A 26784-nucleotide genomic window follows, 5' to 3' on the forward strand; every position below is an offset into this window, starting at 1 on the left:
CGGACTGCGGCCGCCCTCGCATGTCCCCGCCGGGGCTTGGCTCCGCACCGTGCATGCAGCGCCCCGCGGTGCCCCCAGCGATACACGCTGCACCCCCATCCTGGGGTATCCCCTGCCATGCATGCTGCCCCCGCCCCGGGATGCCACACTGTGCACGCAGCCCCCCTAGGTTGCCCACACGACGCACAAAGCCCGCGGGGTGCCTGACTGTGCATGCAATCCTCTACGGTGCTCACAGGATGTATTGCTGCCCCCCAGAGATCCGAGCATTTCCCAGAGTCCCTGCAGCCCCTCAAAGCCTCTGCTCCCTCCTCCCACTGCTGCCGGACGCTTGTGTACATGGATGGGAGGGAGGGATTCTGGGCAGGAAGCAAAAGTGCAGATGGGCAGCCAGCAGCATCCTGCGGCACCTGGCACTGAGGAGCTTCACACCTGCCCAGGCTCCACCGGGGACATCCCGCCACCGGGAAGCAGCGAATGGAGGCAGCCACCACTAGGATCTTACCCGTGTGGTCAGCCAGGCAAAGGGAGGAGGGCACCAGCTCCCACTGGTGAGTATTCAGGCGAGCCGGGGTCCCCATTACCTCCTGGGTGGGCACTGATGCTTGGGAAGAGAGAGGCCAGGGAAGGAATGACACAAAAGGAGCAGAAAGTGAGCATGGCACAGGTACTGCTGGCAACCCCCTCACTCCAGCACAGCACTCTGCAGTCTCCTTCCCCATTACTCCACATTCCCCCAGACCTTAGTGCCAAAATCCACCAGCAATTGTAGGCTGCCCTGCACCCTAGGCATGGGCTCTGTCCTGCAATGCAAAACCACACTGCAGAGGAGGGTAGGCTCTGTGCCCAGTAGTGCAGTGGGGAGCCCTGGGGTCTGTGTTGAAAGGTTGGGATCACACCTGTCCTCACCAGGGCCTGGCACACCATTGCCTCTGAAGAGATGTTGAGGGGGCCAGGTGGCTCAGCCTTTAAGGGTGCAGGCAGGGCTCTGCCCTGGGGCTGAAGTCATTGATGCCCATGGAGGGAGGGGGGCTCAGCTTCTCCTCACAACCCAGGTTTGAGCCCCCTGTGAGGCAAGGGATGGTTGGATCCTGCACACTTCTCTCTACCCCAGGGCTGTGCCAGGCTTCAGCCCACCACCCCTAGCATCTTCCTAGAGCTGCTTCTTTCTCAGGAGCCAGCAGCCTCCAGGGGTTCCTCAGAGGGACAGCAACTTCTGCCTGCCAGGACAGCACCCTTCATCCTTGAAGCAGAGAGCTGCTTTTCGGTTTTCCCCCATTTCCTCCTGGCACAGCCGTGGGGATGGTTTTCACAACAGTAGGAAAAGAGCAACTACTGGCCACTGGAATCTCTCAGGGCTGTGGGGAGGCCCTGCAGGGTGCTGGGCCTGGGGTGGGGATGGTCAGAGCCAGCCGTGCACAGCTCCTAGCCTTATTGGGACAAAGAATGCAAAAGGCCAGGGTTTGCTACTGGCACCGATTCCCTTTCATGGCCCTGCAGTAACCCGGCCAGAGTGGAAGCCCCAGTAAACAGCCTGCCTGGCACCCAGTTCCCTGGCTGGGGTGGGCATTGCCACCACTTGGCTAGGCAGCAAGCGGCCTCCAGCTAAGGGTGGCCTTTGGCCTGGCCGTGTCCTGCACTCACATTCCTGACCCAGCACACGTGGGCGGGAGTCATGTCCTTAGGGATGGCTGGGATGTACATGCTGCAGAACAGGGGAGTGGGGGGGCCCTGGGACAGCCCTGCCCAGCTGGCAGGGGCCACGGCTCTCATGTCATCCCCCTCAGGGCTACACTTACCCACTGATGGCCTGTGTCTTCCACCTGGCCCCAGCACCTGGCAATGTGCCCCAACATGAAGCTGTGGAGTAGAGGGGCGGAGCATTCAGCTGGGAGTTACATGCAGTCCCCCCATCAAGCTACCTTCACCCAGACTGCCAGCCCCGGGCAAGGAGGGCAGTGGCAGCTGCCGCCAGTTTTATACCTGGTTGCCAGTACTGGGCTGGCCTGGGATGAGTTGCTCCCCTCTGGAGCTTTGCGCCACACTGGGTTCTGGGGCGCTGGCAGGGCTGCCCAGGTTCCCTTCCTTCCAGGCTGCCTGGGGCTGCCCCTGCTGCAGGTCCTCACCGCCATCCTCAGGCTCTGGATTGGGCTCTGGGGCTGGCTGCAGCTCCAGGAGCACAAGGGTCCCCGAAACCACAGCTGTGGGTGAGAAGAGGCTCTGCTTGTTAAGCCTGCAGCTGCCTGCAATGCATCCCTACTCCTGCAGCCCCTCCAGGCACCCAGCTGCCCTGCCCGCCATTGTGAGATGGCACGCCCTTCATTGTCCTGCAGCTGGCCAGGCACAGGTCTGGCCCCAGGCACGCACCTAGACAGGACTTTGCCATGACATTTGTGGGGACTCACCCCGGGCACTGGGTTTCTGGGGGTCTCCTGCCTGCTGGCTGCACAGCTCCTGCATCCCAGCTGGGACATGCTCCTGCTCCACCACATCCTCTCGCTTGCAGGCCTGGGGAGAGCAGAACCAGCCCCACTCCAGTCTCTGACTGGGCCACCATGGCCCATTCCAGCCAGGGACGCATAGGTTGTGGTCTCTTTCCATGCTATCTAGGTCCCTGCCTGCATGCTGGCAGGAACTGACAAGCCAGTCCCTGCACACGGGTCAAGCAAGAGGCTCGCAGGGGGACAAGTGTCCCCATACCTTGCTGCATCCTGCAGGCAGGGAGAGAGACAGTGTCTAGTGAAGGGGGACCCCAAACCTGCCCCATGCTCCCAGCCCAGGCATTCCAAGGCTCTGTGATGCAGGGAACATCCAGTTTTACATTGCCCTGTCCCTGTCCATGGCACCTGCAGCTCTGCTTGGCAAATGATGAAATATTCTGGACATAGGAGCACACACAGGTGAAAGATGTGTCTCTGACATAAGTCTGAGCAGGGCTAGGGTGTCCTGGCATCAGCTTGGGAACAAGATTCCAGTTCTGGCTTTGTCAGTGCCTCTAGCAGCACCTTGACTTTAGGACAGGGGGATACAAAAAAGAGCTTTTACCCTGAAGGGACACAGGGCAATCAGGCCCCAAACCCAAGGATGGAAATGGCCTTGGGTTTGTAGTTATCAGCCAGACTGAGCAGAACAGCCCTCTCAGCTGCTCAGAGATGTCCCATTCCAGCCAGGCTTTGGGGGCAGCGTGCCAGCCTATCCAGATGGGGAGGCAGACAGTGCTGAAAGGTGGCACAACTCCACATCCCTTTGGCAGTGTGCTGCTACAGCCCTGAGGCAGGTGGAGGAAGAAGCAGGGCTGGACAGAGGCAGATGGGGGAGCCCATGCCTTCTCACCCAGCTGTGGGTACACTTATTGCTTCTCCTCTTCCCACCCTCAACCCTCAAAGGGCAATCCCCCAGGGTTGGGTGCAGAGATCTCCCACCACCACAGTCTCTGCAGGATCATCCCTGCTGCACTGAAAACCCTGGCTTGTGTTCATTCCTTCCAGCTCTGCCCACCAGCTCATCCTTTCCCCAGCCAGAAAGCCCCTAGCTTCACTCCAGAATAAGCCCTGGCTCCTTGAAGGCTGGCAGGAACAGCCATCACAAGAAGGGGGACAGGGAATCGAGGTTTCTACCCATGCAAGGGAACTGCTGCAGAGGAGATGAACAGCTGTTGCCTCCAAAGAACCCCATCCCCAAGAAGTGGAGCAGAGATGGGTGTACCACGCACACCAAGGGGCTCCCAGATCCCCACCAGATTGTATCCTTGGGAGAAACCCAAGGAGCACCCTGGCCTGAGACCCCAGCCCCAGCTCATCACTGCTGGCTGGGGCCACACTGGCACAGCACAGCCATGTTTCCCCTGTCCCCAGAGACCCCAGCCCCACCTGTCTCTTTGGGCAGGCAAGCACAGTTTGCCCAGGGCTCTGTGCTCCAGACGGGCTGGCACAGGAACCCCAGGAAAGGGTGAAATCTTCAACAGTTCCGCCCCCTGCAGTGCTCTACACACTCACCGGTGAGACTTTGGGCTCCTGCTCCACAGCCTCCCCATACCCACTCTCCTCTGGCCCAGCCAGTGCTGGCTCTGCATCATCCTGCTGGCTGCTCTCCCCGCTCTTGTCTGTGCCTGGAGACTTGGTTCTGCCCTCACCACAGCTCTCTTCACTTCCAGTAAGGGCTGGTGTTTCAGCATTGTCTCTCTGGACAGTTTTCATTTCCCCAGGCACAGTGGGGGGCTTGCTGCTATCCCTTCGGCTGCTCTGCACATTCCCAGCCAGGGTTGCAGCTGGATGGGAGCAAAGATGGCATTCAGGAAGAAGCTGCCCACATCCCAGAGCCCCCAGGGCATCCACCCTGGAACATGGGAATGGTGCCTCACCTTCAATCTCCTCAGCCCGCAGCTTGCGAATGGCAGCTCGGATCAGCTTGCGCTCCTCATACTCACCCGCTGCCCGCAGCTGCAAAAAAAAAAAGGACCCAGGAAAGAAGCAGGGTCAGCCCCAGCACAAGTTCCATGCCAGCAAATGGTCTGCCCCAACACACAATTGCTCACCAGTTTTGTCAGTTCCTCCACGCTGGTGATGGCTTTGAGCCGCTCAGACAAGGCAGCCAGGGCTGCCTGCTGTTCCTCTTCCAGGTGCTGGGACCTGAGCAGGATGAGAGCTGTGGCTGTCACAGGTGCTTGTGAGCAAAGTCCCCTTGTGGGCAGCTGGCAGATCCAGACAACAGGCCCCACCATGTGCCAAGCTGCTCTGTGCCAGGCTGTTCCCACCTTCACGTTCACTCAAATCCATCCCAGCCAGAGTGGGGCTGGGTACTGCAGCCCCAGTCTCCCAGGGCAGAGGCAGGGAATGACCTCAGTTCACAAAAGGACTCACTGTGGCCAATTCTCCTTGTCATCCTGTCGGTGGTTGCTGCGTTCTGGGCGGAAGCGCTTGGATGCCAACATCTCCTCGTCCCTCTCCAACTCCTGCCGCTGCAGCTCCCGAATAGCCGAGCGGATGCGGCGCCGCTCAGCCAGATCCAGTGTGGCCTCCAGCTGGGTGCACAGGGCAGGGCTCAGCACTGGCTCTGGCCACTGAGCCCCTGTCTCAGTCCTGGTGCTGCCCTCTGCCACACTGTCATGAGCTGCCCACACTCTGGACAAAGGCACTGTCTGTGTTTGGCACCCACGTGCCCTGAGCATGCTGCCCGGCACTGCCAGGCCCTGCAGGAATTGGGCACAGCCCGCCCAGAGAAGAATGCTGGGACCACCCATGGTGAGGAGGGGCTGCCATGGTGGCACTGAGACCTCTGGGCATATAAAGGTCAAAGAGACAAGCATGTGAAATGAACACCCACCAGTAGTCCTGCTGGCTTGCAAGGGTTGGTGCCATGCATCTCCACCCCTCCCAGTGCCACCAGCTCTGGAATGAGTCCTCCTACCCACGCCAGCTCCTCCAGCAGCGAGGGGACAGGAGAGCCCATTCTCTTTCCATCTCATGTTCCCCAGGAGGTGCTGGTTGAAAGGGCCTCAGCATCCCACCAAGGGGTCATCTTGTGCACCCTGCAGCCCTCCCCCCCCCGCCCCCCCCATCCACTGCTAGTGCATGGCAGGCAGCTCTTGGAACCAAATCTATGAGTGGGATCTGTCCTAAATCCAAGTTCAAGCCTTTATGTATGGGAAGCACAGTCATAACTCTCCCACAAATGTCTGAACATCTCACAGGTGTTCCTCAGCCCACCAAGGCCAGCACCTAGCATGGGCACCCAGAGCTACCTCCCCTCTTCCAGACCAGGTCACAGCCCAGCCCCACTACCAGCTCGTTTTTCCAGAGGGCCATGAACCCACCTCCTGATATTGAAGGGGCAGAAGGCAGCCAGATCTGCAGTGAAAGGCCAGCCAGGGCAGGCATGGCCCTACTATCCTCACACTGTCCTGCTGTAGGACATCAAGACTGCCCTGACACTGGAAACGTGGGAGGTGATTTCCCATAGAGCTTGTTAAAAATAAACCCCGTGACCAACAGCAGCTGCTGTCAGCATCAAGCCCCATCATGCTGGGAGAAGCCATGGCTGTGCCACAGAACAAGAGCATCAGTCCCTTCTCTTCCAGTCCCATGGGCTACTGACACAGAGATGCCATGTGCCACCCCAGTGGCAGCCAAAACTGTGGTACTCCAACCCTTGCCAGCTGCAAAGCCTAACTGGAAGCATTATTCTTCCCCAACTGGGGAAGATCCCAGTGGCTGGGATTACCAACCCCTAGAGCAGACCATCTCTAAAAATACACTTAACCTCTGGGGGAGCTGCCTGGAGCCAGGGTGCTCCTTCCCTCCCACCCCAGCAGCCCCCACCATGCCAGCAGGCATTACTATCCCTTCCAGCATCCTGGCTAAAGCCGAGACCTGCAGTCCACTCTGGGCTTTTAACCAGAGCAGTCACCTCTGCCACCACAAGGCCAGGGAAGCAGCTGGGAAGAGCAGGAGCCACAGCATTGCCAGAGCAGTGTGGAGAGTTGGAGAGAAAACCAGCCCTTCCATCCTCATGGGCCTCTCATTTCCCATCTGCCCCAGATGGCTGCTGGCATCCCAAGGATGCCACTGCAGTTGGAACAACTACTACCAAGAAAAAGACAGTCCAGCAGCAATGGTGCCCCCATCCTGGCCAGCCAGGAAGCCTGGTTCCCTGCAAACAGGGCAGCATCGATGGGCTGGGAAGTGGTGGAATTTGGTTCAGCTCAAAATGAGGGGCTGGAGGCAGAGGTTTGCAGTAAGGACATCTCTCCCTACAGCCATCCAAAGTCCTCAACTGCATATTGGGTGGCCAAGACCTTGGCCCTTCCCAAAATAAGCTGCTGGCAGTGAGTGGCTTGGCCCCAGCATCTGGGTCAGGGCAGTGGGAAAGGTGGGGGGAGGGAGGAGAAGTGGTGTGTGCACAGCAGCTGCAGAAGTCATGAGTGCCAGGAAAGGAGGACACAATGGGACACCAGCCATGCACACCCTGGTGCAGGAAACATGCTGGCCTGTGTGGCACCCACCTGCCAGCTCTGGGGTCTACTCTACCCAGGAGGCTTCAGCTGGGACCTGACCTGCCCCCAGGTCCTGGAAGGCTTCTCCCCACAGGACAAATGGCAGGGCAGGAGAAAATGGCTTATTCCAAGCCCACGTCAGCAGGGAGCTGGGATGAGGCAAATAAGCAGCTTTGGAAGCTATGCAGCCAGTGGCAGGGGAAAGCATGATGGAAACCACAACAGCTGCAAAGGGACCAAGGGGCCCAACCCTGCCAGCACAGGGAGGCTTAGGGATTGGTACCTGCTGAGGCCCTATGGGTTCTGCCCAGCTGCCAGCAAATTAATGGTTCCAAGCAAACACCCTCCTCAGCATACAGAGTGCCTTTGTAAAAGGACTGGCACAGCACACATAGGCTGCTTCCCACCTGGTGCCCAACACAGCAGTGCTCAGAGCCCTGGTGCAGTGAGCAGCTCCTCCAGGAGGGCTGCAATTAGCCCAGCATCCATCCGGCTCTTTGAAGTGCAGGACCACACAGCACTTTGGAATCTGGAGCCTGGGCACAGGGAAACTGCTTTAGGGCATCAGATGAACCTGGCACAACAAGCACCTCCTACAGCCCCAAGTTTCACTGTCACTTTTGGAAAGAGCCATGGGGAGCATGGCTACCCCCCAGTCAGAGGAAAGCAGGAAGGACACTGGATGACAGGGATGTGGCAGGGATGCAGTGATTCTCAAAGCCATGGAAGACTACTATAGCCAAAAACTACTGGGTATGAGAAGAAGGGGATCTCATGGCAGTGACTTCCCTAGCTCAAACATGTCCTGCCTCTGTCACCAAACGTATTTACATCGTCCTTAATTAACCAGACTAAGAGTTGGAGGGGCTGCGAGAGGGAAGCATTCCACAGCTCAAGGCCAGCAGACCTTAGCCAGGAGCTCAATACAGCTGTAAGCGCTCAATCTCTTGCTTCTGGACATCCACCTAAGGGCCACCCTGCAGTACACCCCATCCCCCACAGCTCCCTCCTCTGGCTTCTCCAAACCCTTGGTCAACTTTTTGCTGTACCACTGGTTCATCCCAACTGGCCTCCCTGGGACTGGGATACCAGTGGGCAGCTGGGAAGAGAATCATATGGATGCCTATGGCAGGAGTTGCAGGGCACCTCCTGGCAGCGACCAACCCAGCCAGCACAGGAGTGAGGGGGCTGCAGGGACCTCCTCAAGTCCCCCAGCCTACTTCTTCCAGTTTCCCTGGGGATATAAGATGCTGCTGCCTAGAAGCCCTTGGGAGAAATGAGGAGAAGCAAGGCAGAGTGGAGGGCTGGGGAGAGCAGAGTAGAAGGGAGGAAGTGGCAGGAGAGGCAGTTTTCCCTTATATGGACTAATCCTCTTCCAACTGAGTGGAGCCAAAAACCTAACCAGAAGAAAAATAATTCCTTCCCTGCCTCACATCAGCTCAGATGCGGCTTTCCCCAGCTTGTACCACACAGCACAGGGAGATGTGGGTCACAAGCACAGTGCTCTGGGGAGACAAAGCCTCAGAATGTCAAAGAAAAAGCATCCATGGAAGCAGTGCTTGCTGCAGGATGAGATCCACCTCCCTGGGCTGACCGGACACCAGGAACCCATCGCCGCTTCTGGGACTCCATCTTAGACCAGAGACCTTGGCTGGGACATGGCAGAGCTGGAGCACTGGCAGGATGGGGAGACACCCTGACCACCCATCCCCAAACCTCTGGATAGGTGGTCCATTGTCCCCGACATCACCCCATGAGAAGCAAGGGGGCTCCCCAGCTCGAGCCACGGGCAGGTCTGCGTGTCACCGCTCAGAGCTGGCTAAGGGTGGCAGGACAGAAGGCTCAGCCGGGGGCAGCCCCCGTGCCGACCCACAGCACAACCCTCACTTCCCGCCGGCATCCCGACTCTTTCCTGTTCCAGCAGACCTGCCTTCCCGGCTGACTCAGCTTCCTGTTGTGATCAGTCCCCATCGTTGACCCGGGCCACCCCGGCGCAATCCCCGGGACAGCCCACACAGCCCTAGCCCCGGGCTGGGGGTCCCTGGGGTTGCCCAAAGCCGGACACTTGTAGGGGCTTCCCGGGATACCAGCCCCGGCTGAGTATCCCGAGTCTCGTTTTCGGGACACGAAGGCCCTCGTCCTCTAGAGCCCATCGGCCGCGACAGCGCACGACTGCGGCTCTCGCTCCCGGGGCAGTGCTCCGGCCGGCGCTCCAGAAGCCGCTGCGCAGGAGGGGATGGGATGCAAAGCCATGCGGGCAGAGCCCGGGAAGTGCGCTTGGCACCGCGCCACCTCCCGGCATCGCGGGAGCCCGCAAGGGGCAAGCGGGGAGCAGGGAACTGTGCCGGCATCGGGGAACGATCCCCCAGGATCCGCCGGCCGAGAAGATGGAGCTGGGGCAGGCGGTACGGCCGGGCGCGATTGCGAGAAAAGGGCCAAGCGCGGCCAGAGCAGCGGGGCCAGAGCCTTCGGAATCACCGGAGTAGAGCGGGGACTCGTGCTGGATCTCACCCCGGCCCAGAGACCGACCTAGAACCTTGGGTCTCCAGCGCTACATCCGCTCCCAGACATGGCTCCGGAATACCCCAGCCGAGCGACAGATCCGAGGCCCGCCCGCTCCCGTTCTGCCCGCGCCTGGGACAGCAGCCCTGGGCCCGGGGGGTTCACGGAACCTAGGCACCTCCAGGCACGATCCGCCCCCGGAATCGGCGCGGGCGCGCACCGTACCCCGAGACCCGGAGCAGCCGCGGGACTCACCAGTTTCCGCAGCGCTCCCTCGTCCATCCCGAGAAGGCTCTCCTGGGACATCCTGTCCGTCGGGCCCGCGCTGCTGCGGCCGAGACTCGGTGGCGGTCGAGACAACAAAGCGCGGCCGAGGCGTCTCGGCCCCGCGCTGGGTTCGACTGCGCTCCCGCCACGCCCCGCTCCCCTCCCCTGGCTCCGCTCCCGTTCGTGCTCCCAGCAGCGCTGCGGCCCTACCGCTTACCCGCCGCATCGCCGCTTCCGATCGCCCCGCCCCGCCGTCGCCAGCCCGACTCGGCCCCGCCCCGCCGGACCTGCGGGTCCCGTATCCCGGTGCCCAGCCCTGTACCAGCACCGTGCACCGGCACCGAGACGAGCCGCCGTGCCGTGCCGTGCGGCTCCGGACTCACTCCCGTCCCGGTCTCCACGCCGGTGCTGGTGTAGCGACCTTGTAGGTGTAGCTGGTGGTACCCCAGGGTGTATCGCTGTTCGCAGAGTGTCCCCGAGCCCAGCCCCGGCTCGGGGACTCCCCATCCGCAGGAGCTGCTGCGCCCCCTGGTTTGCGGGATGCGGGGCAGAGAGCCACCAGCACCTCCTCCCCAGAGGGCCTCCCCACCAGGCCTGGGGGATCACACCATGGGATGCCCCTGCATGCACTGGGGAGCTGTTTGAGCTGCTCCCTGACACCGCTGCAGGATTAATGGCCAGAGCACCCGCAGAAACCTGCGAGGGCTTCCTGGGCATGTGTTGTTGGGTTGATGATGTTGGGGGGACCCACATAGTCCCACTGCTCGCTCCAACTCGAAGCTGCTTGTGGTGTCCTTGTCCTTACACCCTGTCCCAGGTCCCAGAAGGCAGTGCCAGGACAGCCAAGCCCTGATGTCTCACTGTCCAGAGGTTCCCCTGGAGACCTCAAGCTCCTAACCCGCAGTTGAAGTGCAGCCCTGCTCTGCAGAGGACAAACTTTTTGGAGCTCAATCTTGTTTCTGGGCAAAGGCCAGAAGTATTCCCTGGAGAGGACTAAGTACTTGATGTAATGGAGGTGCTAAGAGCTCAGCAAAGCAGGCAGCTGTCATCTCCTGTCAGCTCCAAAAGTGACAGAGAGAGATGCTGCTCTCTGCTTTGACTGGCAACCCAGAGGCTGAGGGGCTTCTCCAGACTAGGTCATCAAAGTTAAGTTCACTGCTCTTCTGGGAGTTCCTAGCAATCTGGGAAGATGGATGGGATGGAGCAGGACCACACCATCATCTGACACAGGGAAAGATCCACCACTGTAGGCCAGAAAGATGGGGTGTGGTAGAGGTGCCTAGAAGGTCCAGCAGTTTCCATATTGGAAGTGCTGGTTCAGATGTCTCATTTCAGCCTGTTTGGCAGGGTGGGTTTCCAGCTGTACTGACATCCCAGAGCCCTCTGCTCCCCTAGGATCCTCAACAGCTCTCCACTCTCCAGGCCAGAACAGCACTGGGCTTCACTGGAGCATGACAGCCCCTGCCCAAGCAACTATGCTAAAGCAAACTGCTCCAAGCACTGTGCTTTCTAAAATAACATCATCCTCTGCCAGTCTCAGCATCATCATCTTCACTTGCTGAGTGATCCCTGCCATTTCTGCCACATAGCTGCCACACAGGGGTCTGAGGTCTGCCCTGCCCTGCATCTCTGCTGTCACACAGCCCCTAAGGGACCAGGCACCAGCACAGTCAGGGGTCTGCATCACTTGCAGCTCTGCTGTCACATGGGAGCAGGCACTGCCATATACCCAGCTCCTGGCCTTCAGGCAGCATAGCTGGCAGCAGCTCATCTGCCCTTGGGGTATGGGGGGACCCCATGGCAAACTTTCAGCTGTTGAAGGTGCATCAGGCTTGTTCCCCAGCCCCTCTGCCAGCAGCAGCACTGGGCAGAGCAATGGATACTGGCGCATGGCTGGCAGCATGGAGTGTGGTCTTCCCACATGGAGCACCCAGAAGCATGCTGAGCTGTGTGGATAAAGTAGCCTTGGGTACACAGCTCTCAGCATGTGCAGCAGCACTTACACTGCCTGTGCTCCCACAGGTCTGCACCACTCCTGGCTCCATCTGCCCAGGTAGTGACCCTGTCACATCCTCACTGACCCGCTGACACATCCCAGGATCACCACCACCACAGCATATGCAGGGCTCCCTAGGGGTGAGGTGGGCATACAGCCAGCCAAGCACAAACTCCAAGTAGACCTCCTTATTTCATGAAGTGGAGCAAGGAGTGATTTACAAACCCCTTGGAAAGCCCAGAGCTCCAGCTCCAGGCCTGGCTCTGGGAGGGTTACAGGGAGGCTGCCCTGTGCATTTGTGAAGGGCAGGTGAGGGAGCAATCTCATCTGTTTGCAGCAATCACAGTGCGCTGTTGTGTGTTCTGTGCTGACAAAGGCCATTGTATTGCTCAGTAGATGGGATGAACCTGCCTGAGGAGGCTTAGGCTTGGGTGGATGCACAGGTCCTGGGGGCTCCCCCAGCCAGGGGACAAGTGTAGCAAAGGGAGGAGAGGCAAGAATCCTTTTGGGTTCCCTTTGGGGATGCTAAACATAATGGTAAATACCAGTGATGGAATTTTATTGTGCAAGCACATGTCTGGAACTAGTCTGGGCACCTGCCTGACTCAGGGATGGGACAATGCAGACAGGGGTAGGGTTGTGACTGTAGTGCAAGGCAGGGAGAATTCAATTTCACTTGGGGCATAGTCCTCTGGGCACAGGAGCACAGTGTGGGGCCAGCATTACCCTGCTGTTCTGGCAGCACAGACCCACTGGCAGTGTGGGGCTACACGGGCTGCAGTGGGCAGAGGAGGGTCCTGGAATCCATCTCTTCTTCATGAAGCTTTCCTGGTTTCATGCCTCCTCTCCTGGGAACTTCTGACACCAACAGAACTTTGTCCATCCCACTGTCCACATACCCAATACTTTGTGACTTCACGCATGGCATGCACATGTGAGGCCTAATGCTCTCACTCCTTTGTATGCTGACAACAGGGTAGCTCCCACAGGGCACCATGCTATTATCAATACTGACATAATGGTGGTTGAGTTTTGAAGATCTCAGACCTATCTCCCAGGCCCCTGCAATGGCAGAGTACCTCTGTGGTTCCCAGCTCCTCTGGCTGGGAGAGAAGCTCCTCCAGCTACCTGGGGCTGCAGGAAAGGTTGGGCCTTCCCTGCCTCCTCTTCCTCCTCTCACTCCTGAGAATTGCAGCCTTGGGTGTGATGATGTGCCAACATCCTCCTTAAAATTAAGTCCCTGGAAACTATGCAGCTTGTTTAGTTCAGAGTCTGGCATGAAGAGAAGCCAGAGCGGCAGGGCCTAGGTGGATGTAGTGCTGTGCCCTCTGAGAGATGGGCATGGCCACACCCCAGAGATGGGGCAGAACAAGGGATAGGTTAAGGGCTGCCCTTGGGTGTGGATGGAGGCTGGGCAGCACAGGGTGGCCAGGGTCATGCACAGGAAGATGTCCTGGGACACACAGTGCAGCTGGAGGACAGCATTATGGCAGCTCTGCTGCAGCCAGAGGGACCACCTGCCTGCAGCCCACTTGCTTAGGGCAGGACACTCATGCCCAAACACATCCCCATTTCTCAGGCATGACTCCTGCTGGGAGTCAGGACAGGATCAGGTGTGATGGATCCCTCACATCCTGCTGTTGGCAGGGGCACTGGGCAGCCTCCTACATGCCCAGAGGTTCTGCTTCATCTAGGATAGGAAGGAGCCATGTTGCAAGGAAGGTCCGTCCCACTTTTGGAGTGCTACATTGCCTAAGGAGGATCAGTGCTGCCACATACACTAAGGGCTCCACTTGTCCCACTTGGGTGGCCTGTATGGGGACCAGCATGCAGAAAGCACACACTGCTTCCCTATAAGCTAGAAGCAATTTTCCCTATGTGTGGATCTTGAGGATCTCTATTGTGCCTCTTTACCTGCATAGAGAAGAGATTGGACAGGTTTATCCATCTGTCTGCAGGCTTTTTTCTGTTGCTAATGCTGGTACAGGAGCAATGCTGGTGAGTACCCAGGGGCTCAGCCTGCTCATGGCATGCACCTTTACTCCTGGTGGAGCCTCTCCAGAGGGTAGATCCACACGTGAGGTTCTGGGTTAGTGCCCTTCCTGCCCATGCCTGCCCCAGTCCAGGTCAATTCCTGTTGTGGGGGTTGCAGCACTGCCACTGAGCTCCTGCCCCACCTCCTTGGCTTGTAGGAGTTAAAGCCTGGATAAGTGAATCCATTTCCCTCCATTGACCTTTGCCCCCTGTCCTGCACAGAATCCTCCAAGGATCCTGTGAAGCAAGCACAGTCTGTCCCATTCCCTGCCCTGACACAGGAGTTAGTGGGTCTATCCTTCAGCACCACATCCACCACAGAAGCCTGATCTGCTTCTGTTGCAATGCCTGTGACACAGCCTGTTCCTACCTTGACTTGCCCCAGGAAGGAGGGGAGAGGAAAACACTCTCATTATCTAGCACTGCAGGAGCCCAGGGCACTGCACCTCACAGTGCAGGATGCAGCCACAAGCAGGGCACCATGCCCACCAGGACCAGAGGGAGCCCACAGGCAGAGGCTGTTGTGGAACTAGCATCTGCTCAGAAGACAAACCTCCAGGCTGCAGCCTGCTGCCTGGCAGTGGGCCCAAAGGACTAGAGTGCTTGAAAACTGTCAGGGCCTTGGTGTCAGCAACCACAGGGCTGCCAGCTTGCAAAGAAGAGTGGGAACCTCCCTTTCCTGCTGTATGCTGGCATTTCCAGATGGATCTATGCATGGCAACATGTGTACCCAGGCTGAGCACATGGTCCCTATCCTGCTGCACAGCTGTTGCTGCCAGGGACTGCAGAGGTGCTCTGTGGCATCTGAACTTCCCATAGAGCTGTGCCCCTGCTTAGATGGCACTCGTATGCTGCAGAGTTTCCCCTCCAGCTTGCCCAGACTTCCAAATGTCCCTTGTCTGACTGTCCTTCCTCCAAGGGGTTGTATCCCTCCCACCGTGCTGATGCACAAGACTCTCATCCTGCTCTTCTCTGCACCTTAAGCAGTGGTAAGAAACAGGGTCCCAGGGACCTCAGCTCCTGGCCACATCAGAAGCTCTACTTGGAGCTGGAGGGAAATATCTTTGTGCTATCAGAACAGAGGGAGGCTCCAGCTCAGCTGCAGCTCTGGGAGCTCACATGAAGCCCTGGCTGTGTGTTACACTGAGGGACGCAGCTTCAGTATTTCCACAGACAGGACATTCCTGAGAGGTGACCTGACAGCAATCTCCCCTCCTGCATTTTCAATTTTTGTCACACACAAATGAACACAACTCTTTTTTTTCCTTTTTTTGAGACACCTCAAAAGCCCATAAATCAAACATTGAGTTCTGCTGTGGCCAAGAAAGGAAGGATTTGGAAAAAGAACAGGGGTTTAAGAAAGATGTCACTCCTGGTCACCCCTAAAACCCAGGCTCCAGACATCTCCAAATACTGCTCAGCCTGGAGAAGAGAAGGCTCTAGGGAGACCTCATTGTAGCCTTCTAGTACTTAGGGGGTCAGATAGTGATAGGATAAGGGGGAGTGGTTTTAAACTGACAGGGGAGAGATTTAGATAAGATGTTAGGAAGAAATTCTTCCCTGAAAGGATGGTAAAGCACTGGCATGTTGCCCAGAGAAGCTGTGGCTGCACCATCTCTATAAGTGTTCTGGGCCAGGTTGGACAGGTCTTGGAACAACCTGGGATAGTGGAAGGTGTTCCTGCCCATGGCAGGGGAATGAAATGAAATGAACTTTGAGGTCAGTTCAAGCCTGAGCTTGCTAACCCTTTCAGGGCTTTCCTAGAAGACTAGGGCAGCCACCTGCATCTCCAAGAATCCTGCCTGTCAGCTAGGAGTTAGGTGTTTTGATGACCAATATGCTGGGAGGTAATCAAGGAATTGTTTTCCAGACTGCCATAAAAAATGGCTTTATTCACAAGCTGTATGTCAACAGCAAGATGACTCTTCTTGCAGGGATGGGTTTGGGTAAGGACCCACAAATCACTGGGATGAGAGGCCTAAGTGGCACTACTGTGCCACAAGGAAGGCAAAACAGACCTGGGTAGAGGTGGCCAAACCCCCTGGACTGCTCAGGTCCTCTCTGCAGCCTTGTGCCAAAGCAAAGAGACTGCTTGTCCTGGAGCTGCAACACTGCCTTCATGGAGGGAGACACAGCTCAAAGTGCAGGGTTCAGCATGGCCCATGGTCACAGGCTAGCTGCAGGCAGCCCTCGCTACAGGCACAATTTCTCCTCCAGGACTGAGGAACTGGGGGCAAATCTGCCTCAGCACTCAAAGGTTGCTCTCTTGTGGTCACTGGCAGCATGAAAACCACATCACAGGCACCAGAGCCATATGACTCCAAGAAACTTGGAAGCTGTAATGTTACGGAGCACCTGTGCATGACCAGACCTGGTATTTGCTAATGAGCAATATCACATGCTGACAAAAGATAGTTGGGTGTGCTGCTCCCAATGGGTCATGTCCTACTAACTGCTGGAGGGCCTGGCTGTGTGTCACAGCTCTGGGCTTTCTGCTGCCTGTGGTTGGTGATGGGTGTCCCATGCTCCAGGATTACTATGTCCTCATGGATCAAGAGGATGAGCTTTCATCTGCTGCTCTCTGGTGACAGCTCTGTTTGCCTCTGCACCTGTCTCAGGCAGGGGCCCTTCTGTCTCATTTACCATGTGAACTATTTCAAGATCAGACTCTTTTCTGAACATATTTTCTCCTTATAGACACTTGATTCTCCCCGGGACAGTCAATTAAGACAAAGAATTAAGAAGACTTGGAAAAATATTCCTGGGTATGCTCTTCCAGGATCCTCCTCCCCAGAACCATCCTTCTTCTTGCCTGCAGCTCCATGCTGTTTCCTCTTGCACTACCTGAGTTTTGTGGGCTCACCTTTCACTCGCTGTAATAAATCTCACTAGTTACTGTTCTTTTCCATTATTTTTATAGCAGTTCATAGACTTTTCTCTTACACATGGCTGGTTGCACTACCAACATCCTTTTTCTGTTTCCTCCTTGATTTGCACAAGCTCAGATATGAAAGCTGTAGAATGGAGACCATCTGTGTAGGGAGCAATACTCTCATACCAGGGCATTGTTGCTTCTTGTCTTCTTGTCTAGATGGCTTACATAAGAAAGAACCAAACAGGAGTTTTCCCTGCCCAGCTGTGACTGTCAATTCTTGCACTGGACTCCTAATCCTTGCTGCTATGCCTAATATACTGCAGGCAGGCTATGCTGTTGCATTAAAATGCCCTGTCCACACACAGTGAGAGTCACAGAGCTTTCCACAGAATCACAGAATAGTCTGAGATGGAAGGGACCCAGAAGGACCATCAAGCTCAACTCTTAAGTGAATGGCCTATAGGGGGATCAAACCTGCAGCCTTGGAGTTACTAGCACCATGCTCTAATCAACTGAGATTGCTAGTACTCTATTCAGCATTTCACATGTGGTCTCCAATTAACTTTGGAGATGGAAGATTAATTTATTCACTGCAAAGCCAGTATTTGCTCCTTTTGACTCATTTACGGCTCTCAAGTGCATCCCAATCCAGCTATCTCCTTCCATATTCCTTCCCCCTCCTCACTGGTATGATGGTACACATAGAAATGTTAAAATAACCTTGCACAAAAATTCTGCCATTCCTTGCTAGTTGTGCCTGCATTTCAGTGTCACTTATGCTGTGTTTGGTTCCTCAAGAAGCTGCCTGCCTGCCACCCAAACCGTGCCCCATTCCTGTCCCCACTCCAGCAGCTGTGATGCAGGACACAAAAATCATCTGTCACGAAGCAAAGCTTCTCCCAATCACCTCGCAGCATTTATGTTTTGTTCTTAACACCCACACACCTTTAACATCCTGCATATCAGCAGGTGGTTGTTACAAGGTTCCTTCTCTTCTCCCAGTACCTGTTAAGGTGTTCCTGGTGCAGGGTACACATGGTAAAGTGAACCAACAGAATAATGAAGTCTATCATCAACATCCAACAAGATCATAAAATGGATCAAAGTTTCCATCTGATGTTACAAAATTTCCTCACAATTCTTAAGATGTTCCTACAGTGGACTTCTCAAACCACCCCATGGAAACACAACAGGTACTGGTCACTGAGGAAACACCACAGAACACACACTGTAACTGCCAAACTTCCCACTGAAAGCAAAAAGAGCAGGAAGCTTGTCCCACCAACTACCATGTGTGACAGACATCTTTGCTCCAGGTTCTCTTGACAACCATAGCCTATGCCTAGCTTTGTGGCTCAACCTCAGTGGAAACAGGAGCCTCCAGCTGGTCCAAAACCCCTCAGCTACAGCTCAACAACAGGCTGGGGTGGTGAGCTCCCAGATGAATGTGCTTCCCTGTGCTGGGCAGAACTTGCTGCATGCGGTTGCTTCTGCTCTTGAATCCTTTGGCCTGCAGTTGTCTCAACTTTCTCCTTGTTTCAGGGAAGTGCTTGCTCAAGAGACCCACAGCTCCTATCAAGTTACTAGCATCCCAAAAGGAAGTTGAGCTTCACCAATCTGCATACCTGGAAGCTGGTGCCTGCTCATTCCAACAGCTACAGCCCAGCAGCCTGATCTCAGCTCTGTCACAAACTTGGGAGAGGGGAGAGCATGACCAACCACTTGTGTGCTCTGATGGCAGTCCTGCCAAGGTGTGTCCCTCAGTGCAGGCTCACACTCCTCTCTGCCTGGTGCATCTCCAGATCGTGAATCCAGCAGACACTTGTGAACACTGCAGAGCCCTGGGTGCAGGGCAGGGTTTTTCTTCACAGCAGGGACCATGCAGTGTGCATAAAACTCTTCACATTATGGAACTGGGTAATCCTTTTGCCATCCAGAGGGAAGGCAAGTCTCTCAACAAGCAAAGGTTCTGGAGAACCTGAGGGAGGAGCTGGCAGCCACAAGTTCCAGTCGTACCACTTGACCCACACTGACTGCTCTTCACCATGCTGTAAGCTCTGGGGATCCCACAAGCTCTGAGATCCCATGGCCTCTCTATCAAGGGCTCTCCATTCCTAGCAAGTGACCCCTTCCCAGCACAGCTGATGCAGGGGAACAGGGAAGCTTGGCTTCTGTCCCCCAGTTGTCCCATCTTCTTCCAATGTGCTCTCTTTCATACTCCTCATTCTCAGTGGATAAGTCTGTCAGATGGAAAGCTTTTATCAGGATTAACAAAAGATAAATTGTTTTCTCCCCTTTGCTATGACAGTGGCTGGCTTAAGATCGTACCTACATGTGAACAGTGGAAGGGAACCCTCATCATGGACAGGACCTAAGCCACATAATTAGCAAAGAATTAAATCTCTATGAGGCGAGGGAAGGAAGTACTCTCTTAGAACAAAATATTTAGATTCTGTGGAATATTGGCCAATTACAACAATTTTCTTCAAACAGAACATTTATAGGAACACTGAAATAAATATTTGAGAACACTATATACCAAAGCTTTGAGTAATTCCTGATGCAAAAGCATTCCCTCATTTTTCAGGCAGCTTTCCCACTTAGTGTTTGGAGTTGGGATGACTTCTGGTGGGACTGAGTTGCACTGACAGATCTGGTGACACATGTCCCTGCTGCCTGGGAATGGTGAAACCCTCCTGGCAAGGGTCACCTCCCAGTTTGAACCAAATGGCTGGGTGTGCTGGAGAGGGAGATGTGCTGTTGACTTCAGAGACCCTGCCAGCAGCAGCTTGGGAAAGGGCCTGCAGAGCTCTTCCTGGGAAGTGGGAGGTCAGTTTGTGACCTTCCTCTGTCTTTCAGTCCTGTATGGAGGGCTGCAGAGGGATGTGGACATAAATGAGATTCCTTAAATGGGCTTTTCTGAGATTCTGATGAACTGATCTGATAATTTAAGTCACACTCACTGCTGCCATGTCAGGGGACTTGTTCAGTGATGCTGGGGACCATATCCCACTGCTGTGGCTGCAGAAGCAAGGCAAACCCACCCACAGATTTAGGCAACCCTAGCAGATTTAGTGTTGTGCTCCTGAGCTGATGCCCACCCTGGCCCTGAACAACCCCATCATATGTTTTGCCTTCTATTTTGCCCCCATTTCCCCCCACCATATGAACAACCTAGCCCAGTTCTTTCTCTCTCAGGCTCAATTTTTGCTGATTTTGCACCCTGTTCAGTGATTGTAGCCTTGGTGAGAGATCCCAGTCAGGCAGCATTGCTGATACTCTCTCACTCCTTTGTCTGGCTGTTTCTTGCTTTTTGCTCAGCTGCAGGACAGGGCTGGCCTCTCTTTGGCATGGCAGTCACCTCTCCATTTAATCTCAGCCCAGAGCCAGACACCTCCTTGCAATTTTGCACTACTGTCATTAATGCTGGTATTTTCCTACATTTCAGCCACTACCTGAGGAAGCCCTTAAGCCTAGAAAGGGAATTTCTGGGCAGATGCCCTGGAAGAATCTGCCACAGGCTTCAAGGAAGCCTGACTACCTAGGATGAGACAAAAAGGACTCTCCATGGTGCTATGCTACCTTAACACTAGGTAAATTTACCTTGTTTCCTATAGGTCAGTGCCCTTTGCCTTGCCCCTGTGCCACCCCTGTGCCCCTAGACTATTGGCTCCTGACCCCATACTTAACCTGAGACACTGCAGAAAATCCTGGTCTTTTGTTACTGGAACTCTTTGGTGGGACTTTGGAATAAGCCTCACTGGAATACTATACGGAAGATCCTTCCTGTCTTTCTTTGCTGACCTATCCATGGTGTTATACACACCATGTATACAGTGACTGTCTGTGCCCACCCAAGAGAAGTTTGAACTGGTAGCAGAAACACTATCCATTTTTCCGTGCTACAACTGCCACCTGATGCAACACCAAAACTGACTTTCAACACAGGCTGGAGTCTCTCTTAATTGGCTTTCACACACCCATTATCCCACGTCAGTAGGAAAGAAGCCACCACCACACTCCTTGTGAGCCTATGGAAACTTTGCTCTTCTATATGTTAGGTGGGGCAGGGTTAGGGAAAGAGTTTGGGAAAGGCACACAGGCAAAACTACCTTCACAAAACAAAATCCTTTGTCTTTTAAAAATATTATGCAGATTATGTATTATGCAGATCACCAATGCAGGACAAAGAAGCAGGGCTTAGGATGTATTGAACAAGCGTGATGACATCACACATCCTCCAAATGGAAGGGATCATAGGATTGATAAGGACTGGTCAAACCATCATGAGATGATCCAACTGGGCTTATAAAACATTTCCTGAGTTTGCTTCTCTTAAATAACTTGGTTTGGATGGAAGATCTGAGTGACAAGAAATAACTTCAGGGTGAAGTTGCTGAAAAAATGACACTGCCTCACAGATTCTTCTTTTTTGGCCTCCCAAGAACTTCCCAGCTTCCTGATAGTCCCAGCTCAAGCTAGGTACAGTCTCCAGAGCTGTGTACAGAGTGCTGGCAGCTTTTTCCTACAGTACTTTTGCTCCTTACACCATCTCTTGACTGACAGACTGACCAGCTTCCCACAAACTAAGACATTCCAGGGAATATACTACACATCTGTGAAGTTCCCCTCATTCTCTCCCACCAAGGCAACCAGCCCCTCATGGTGATTTCAGATTCCTATAAGGCAGAAGGGCAGCCCAGGGTTTTTGTGCATTTTGAACATGTCTAGAGCTAAAGCTAGGGGAGATGAATGCCTTCAAAGATGACAAAAGACATTTGATCCGTGGTGGCGTTCCCAGAACATGCTAAAAACAGTTACCTAGTCACCATTGAGAGATGCTTTGATGGGAATGAATGGCAAAAGCTCTCTCCATAGCACTCCTCAAGCGTGTTCTGTGCCAGATACGGTGATACATCTGTTCATCTCTTCATTGGCATCACAGTTCAATCTACTTGGATGCTGCTTCCATGAGGCATCCAAGAGACTTCCATAAGCTTTTCACAATAAGAGTATGTTTTCGGCTGCTTTCAAGTTGCCAGACTGAAATTACCTGAGCTGTCCATGTCAGGCACACATGCATCAGTCTGGGTTAAACAGACACTCTGAATTGGACCAAACCCACAAGAAACACAGTCCACATATTTCAAATAATGAGACAGGGAAAACTATTTATTCATGAAAAAAACTGTACTAGTTAGTCACGTTGTTAAGAAGCCTGCATACCTTCTCTTGTTGGTTGAAGCCACTAAAAACATCATACAGTTACAGCTCAGAGCAGAAAGCCTCCGGGCTTGAGTCCTTTGAAGCATACCTGTGGAAAACCATGCAACCTCGACCAAACTATCCATTTGTGACAATGAGTTCATGCCATCCGTAATTCTTTCAAGTTTGTGAGGAAAATTCTTGTAAGACACCACCATCACTCCTTTTCTACCGTCTTCTCATAGGCTCTTCTGCCTTTCTGCCAAGGCACAGTGTTTTCTGCAGTAGGCCTGAGGTGGTGACATAATGCTGTAACAGTTGTGACATTTTTTTCATGTTATTAATTCATTAATCAAACCTGGACTCAGGACACTGGGAGCTTGACTAGCAGTGGAGAATCCTCCCTGTTCACCATTTCACTGACAGTTCACTCCAAGATGTCTCCCTGCTCCCACCCAATCTTACCCTTTCCACTTTTCTGAAAACTGATTTACAAAGTAATTTCTGACAGCCAGTGTCTCACTGAGAGTGGTACCTAGACTGAAATAAAGATTTTAAATCCATGATGTGACTTTCCCTGAAAACAAAGCATCAAGAGGCTGACACTTGGTACTACAAAAAAGGTCTCTGAACCATTATGCCAGTACCTTCTACAGGTTTAAGCACTCATCTTTGAACACCTTCCTCTGTATGTCTTGTAAGGCCTGATACACAGACTGTTGATAAAACTACTGTTACAGAGAAGAACTACAGGATTTAGGCTTCCCAACTTCCATGAAGAGAGGTCTAACCTAATGATATTTACATTTAGTCAGCAAATTGCTCTGTTACTTGATGTGAATGATGGAGAAACTGGGCAGATGTAGCTATGAGCACAAGAAACAGGGCTGCCCCAGGTCATACAGGGAATAACTCCTTACTAGGAGAAGCGAGGAGGAAAACACTTCCTTCTAAATGATTGACTTCAGGGTTGTGTTCTTGGATTGTGTTGAATCGACATGGAGATGCAACTGATGCCCAAGGAAAGGAGGAATGCTTTTGATGCTTTTTGACGCAGCTCTTCTCTTTGAGACTGGCATGCTCTGTGTAAAGGAGAACACCCCACATTGGAGGCAGAAGTGTATTTCATGGCAGAAGTTCCAATTCTGTATGGGGAGACAATGAGAATTCACACAACAGAGGCAGCATCCAGCATGACATGAAAGGATGAACCAAAAAGCTGTGAGGCAACATGATTTCAAGCCCTTTAAAGGAAGCTTTGAAATTTTTTCTACAAATTCAGGACAATAGAAAAGAGATCCATGCCAATCTAGTTACTGTGGCTTGCAACTGTACCCAATCTTCTTAGAATCACCAAGGCAAACACTCTGTAGAACAACATTGACCTTGAACTTCAGCAGCTTCTGTCATGACGTAGACAGAGGACCTTGCATCCAAAGGCAATGCCATTTTTTCCTTCCAGAAAAATGAAGGATAAACAAAGGACCAGTTTGGTAAAAATAAAAAAGACCACCTGAGAATTATTGGTAATGTCTCATATTTATTTTTCACTGCCTGCTTATTTCACTCTGAAAATCTAATTTCTACAATGCAAAGTTTTCAATTTCTTCATGTACATAAACACAGAATAAAGCTACAGTTAACCTGGGAGACCTCACAGACATGTGGAAAAAATGCTTTGCTGCATTTATAGCACTTGTCTGGTGTAGAATCTAGTACTTACCACTATATTGACTCCTGCATTAAGTACTGGCTTAGAAGGCTAGCTTCTTAAAAAATAGGAGAGAAAAAGAACAATTGTTGACTCAAGGCCCACACAGGTGCAGACATGGTTAGCAGAAGGAAAAAAAAGGGGGGAGGGGGCGGGGAGGTTGCCCATCATAACCAGTATAACTGAAAGATCTAGAACTATTTAAACAGTTTAGGGAGAGAGTTTCCAAAAAGAAACAGCTTCCTCAAAAGAGGATAAATGTGAATTTACAGTGGGAAGACTTTAATCTCTAAAGTACTGAGAAATCCAGCAGTTTGTACCAATGGTACACAGGCCAAACAAACCTGTTACGTCTCCATCCACGGACAGAGAGGTCCCTATCAAAGCATAGCTCTGCCGTGGCCAAGGCAGAGATGTGATGCAATCTAAATGCTGCTTTGCAAAAGGTGAATTCATTTCATTACACCTTGGGCCAATGTCTGGCAGCTCAGAGAGCCAGCAAACAAAAGGTATATATCTTTCAAGACTTGGGCAAGAGAGACCAAAGAGCAGAAGTCAGGAACATGTCTGAAATCTACTGCTGAACAGCTAGGGAAAGTGTAAGAATTCTCGCTTCACTTTTGTCAAATTGATCACCACCAAATAGTGAGATGGTAATGAGCAATTTCCTGCCTGGGCTGGCCAAATGAAATAGAACTGCAGTGTACTAGTCCTCTACCAAGGGCCAGAAAGAAAGGACTGGCATTCAGCCAGCCTATCCTCAGAACGTCAGATCCAATAGGAGCAGCAGAAAGGTGTTCAACTGCTCTGTACACAGCACTGCAGTACTTGGATGATGTTGTCAACCTCTTCAACACCAGGAAAGAAACATTGGTTTCTCCCTGAAGGTAAGATGATGAGACAAAGTTCCTGGTAGGCAGAGAGACATTCTGATTACCTAAGAGGACAAGGTTGATAAGATGCATAAGTTCAGGTTCACGCTCCTCAGGAACACATATTTGGGTAATTACCTTGCCCTTACACTAATAGGATTTATATTACTTTCGAACATCTGCTGCTGCTATTGACTACAATATGACAAAAGCAGAGCACAACAGATGATGCTACAATCTTTAATAGACTCATTTATTGTCATAAACCAAATACACCTAAATACAGTTCTCAACAGTAATTTTCCCAATTCTTTCATGCAGTTTCATGTCCTGTTGTGCACAGCTTTTCAGAGAAAAGGCCTAAAAGAGCCACTGCACACACATGCACAGTGATTTTTTGATGCCTTCACAAGAACACAGAGAGAAATCCCTGCCAGGAGGAATGATACAACTTGCTGGCTTGAACAGGGCAAACTGAGGGTAAACAGAGCAAAATGCTGCTCTGGGAAGTGAAGTTCAGGCCAAAGCTGCAGGCTTGTTAGCTCAGGCTCACACTGATGAGCGTGATGGTGGGGTGCAGGTCAAACAACTCAAATATGAAACTCAGGTCTTAGCCATTTACCAATCATGAATAACAGATTTAAATTTAACTTTTCACCACATAGCTTGGGTACAATAGAATCACAGAATCATGGAATGGTTTGGATTCAAAAGGATCTTAAAACTCATCTTGTTATACCCCTGTCATCAGGGACACCTTCCACTAGGCCAGGTCGCTTCAAAAGCCCTGTCTAACCTGGCCTTGCACATTTTGAGGGATGGAGCAGCTACAGCTTCTCTGAGCACCCTGTGCCAGGGCCTCCCCACCCTCACAGGGAAGTTCTTCTCAGTATCCCAATAACCCTGCCCTCTGGCAGTGGAAAGCCATTACCCCTTGTACAAAGTACCTCTCCAGCTCCCTTGGAGCTCCCTCAGGTACTGAAAGGCAGCAGTAAGGTCACCCTGGATGCTTCTCTTCCCCAGGCTGAATAAATCCAACTCCCTTTTCTTTCCCTAGCCTTTTCTTTTTTTCTCTGATGAATTAGGTTTTATTGCTGGAAAATTATCAGACAATATTAAAGTGCTTCTTTTTTTTTAACAAGACCTTTACTTTTTCCCTGTGGTGCCCTAAAAATAAAGTATCAAATAATGTTTATAGTTTTTAAATCTTACATGTTTCATTCTTGCTGGTCATTCTTCAAGAAGAAATATGCCACATTAATTTCTGCACAAACTGAATTGCTTCATATTTTGGATATTAATTTCGGATTCATATTATCCAAGACAGAGCAGATGCAGCCATGCTGTTTCAGTGTCCTTTTCAGAAGGACAACTGCGCGTGTTTTTCCACTGGACAACTCAGGTGCTCAGACAAGTATTCCTGGTCTTCAGGGTTCCTGCATTCAGGCTGCATTTTGGGGGGGCACGGTGCGTGCATGAGGACAGCCCCTGAGCTCAATCCCTTCACATTTCAAGATGAACAAAAGACAAAGAATTGAAGCAAGAATATTTACGATTTCATATACTCTTTACATTAACGTTTTTTGGTAAATACGGGCATGTTCAGGAGCTTCTCCTCGGTGACTGCCCAGAGCCTTCACCAGCGCAGCAGAACCGGCAGCCACCGAAACCCGCGCGGAGCCTCCGTAAGTGTTCAGCGGCAGGATCCTTACATCCAGATGCGTCCCGGGGCCATTCCCGACGTTCGGGACCGGCGGGCCTCACCCGCTCCAACCTAGCACCCAGCAGTCACGGCCAGCTGGTGCCCCCGCGCATGCCGCCCGCACGGCGGCGATCAGCCCCTCCCCCCCAACTCCGGCGAGTTCGCCCGAGGGCCTGACGGGGCTCCCGGGCCGCCTCACCGCGCAGCTCGGCCACAGCACACCCTCTCCCCCGCCTTAGGAGGCCGCGGCGGCGGCCGCTCCCACGGCGCTGAGACACTCGGCTGCCGCCGGGATGGAGCTTGGGGGAAAAAGAGGGTCCCGGAGCGGCCGCGCGCCGCACTCACCCACCTCCGCCGCTCCCTCCCGGCCGCGCGCTCCCATCACGCGGCGGCGCACAGCCCACATTGGCCGCGCCGGGGCACTTGCATCACGTGTCTCTTCTTGACCAATGGGTGGCAGCCGCGTGGCTCCACCCCGCGGGGGCAGTTGCGGCGCCCGGTGCGATCCCACGGCGGCGGAGACAAAGTGGGCCCGGGCCGTTGAGCCCGCACCGGCGGCCGCATCCGCATCCGCACCCGCATCCGCACCCGCACCCGCACCCGCACCCGCACCCGCACCCGCACCCGCA

At 53.5% G+C, this 26784-nt stretch overlaps 1 protein-coding gene and 1 long non-coding RNA gene across 4 annotated transcripts in view; both read right to left on the reverse strand.

The window, feature by feature from the left end:
- SMTN (smoothelin) overlaps positions 1-9938 on the reverse strand; it is a 21745-nt gene extending 11807 nt beyond the window's left edge. For 2 of the 3 annotated variants that reach the window (XM_015644215.3, XM_015644217.3), the window contains exons 1-9: positions 9749-9938; positions 4860-5020; positions 4535-4628; positions 4361-4439; positions 3996-4267; positions 2406-2508; positions 1984-2201; positions 1800-1860; positions 506-604 (exon numbers count right to left, since the gene is read on the reverse strand). In XM_015644215.3, coding sequence (XP_015499701.1) covers positions 506-604; positions 1800-1860; positions 1984-2201; positions 2406-2508; positions 3996-4267; positions 4361-4439; positions 4535-4628; positions 4860-5020; positions 9749-9799 — 1138 coding nt within the window. In that variant the 5' untranslated portion in view covers positions 9800-9938. The remainder of the gene's footprint in view (positions 1-505; positions 605-1799; positions 1861-1983; positions 2202-2405; positions 2509-3995; positions 4268-4360; positions 4440-4534; positions 4629-4859; positions 5021-9748) is intronic. The other variant, XM_015644218.3, reaches the window with a different exon arrangement.
- Positions 9939-21809: 11871 nt separating this feature from the next.
- LOC117245193 lies at positions 21810-26764 on the reverse strand. The gene is made up of 2 exons (XR_004499570.1): positions 22791-26764; positions 21810-22160 (listed from the first exon to the last, which is right to left on the reverse strand). It is a non-coding gene; the product is annotated as an uncharacterized LOC117245193 (long non-coding RNA).
- Positions 26765-26784: the final 20 nt, after the last annotated feature.

This window comes from Parus major, chromosome 15, assembly GCF_001522545.3.
Source record: "Parus major isolate Abel chromosome 15, Parus_major1.1, whole genome shotgun sequence".
Taxonomy (NCBI): Eukaryota; Metazoa; Chordata; class Aves; order Passeriformes; family Paridae; genus Parus; species Parus major.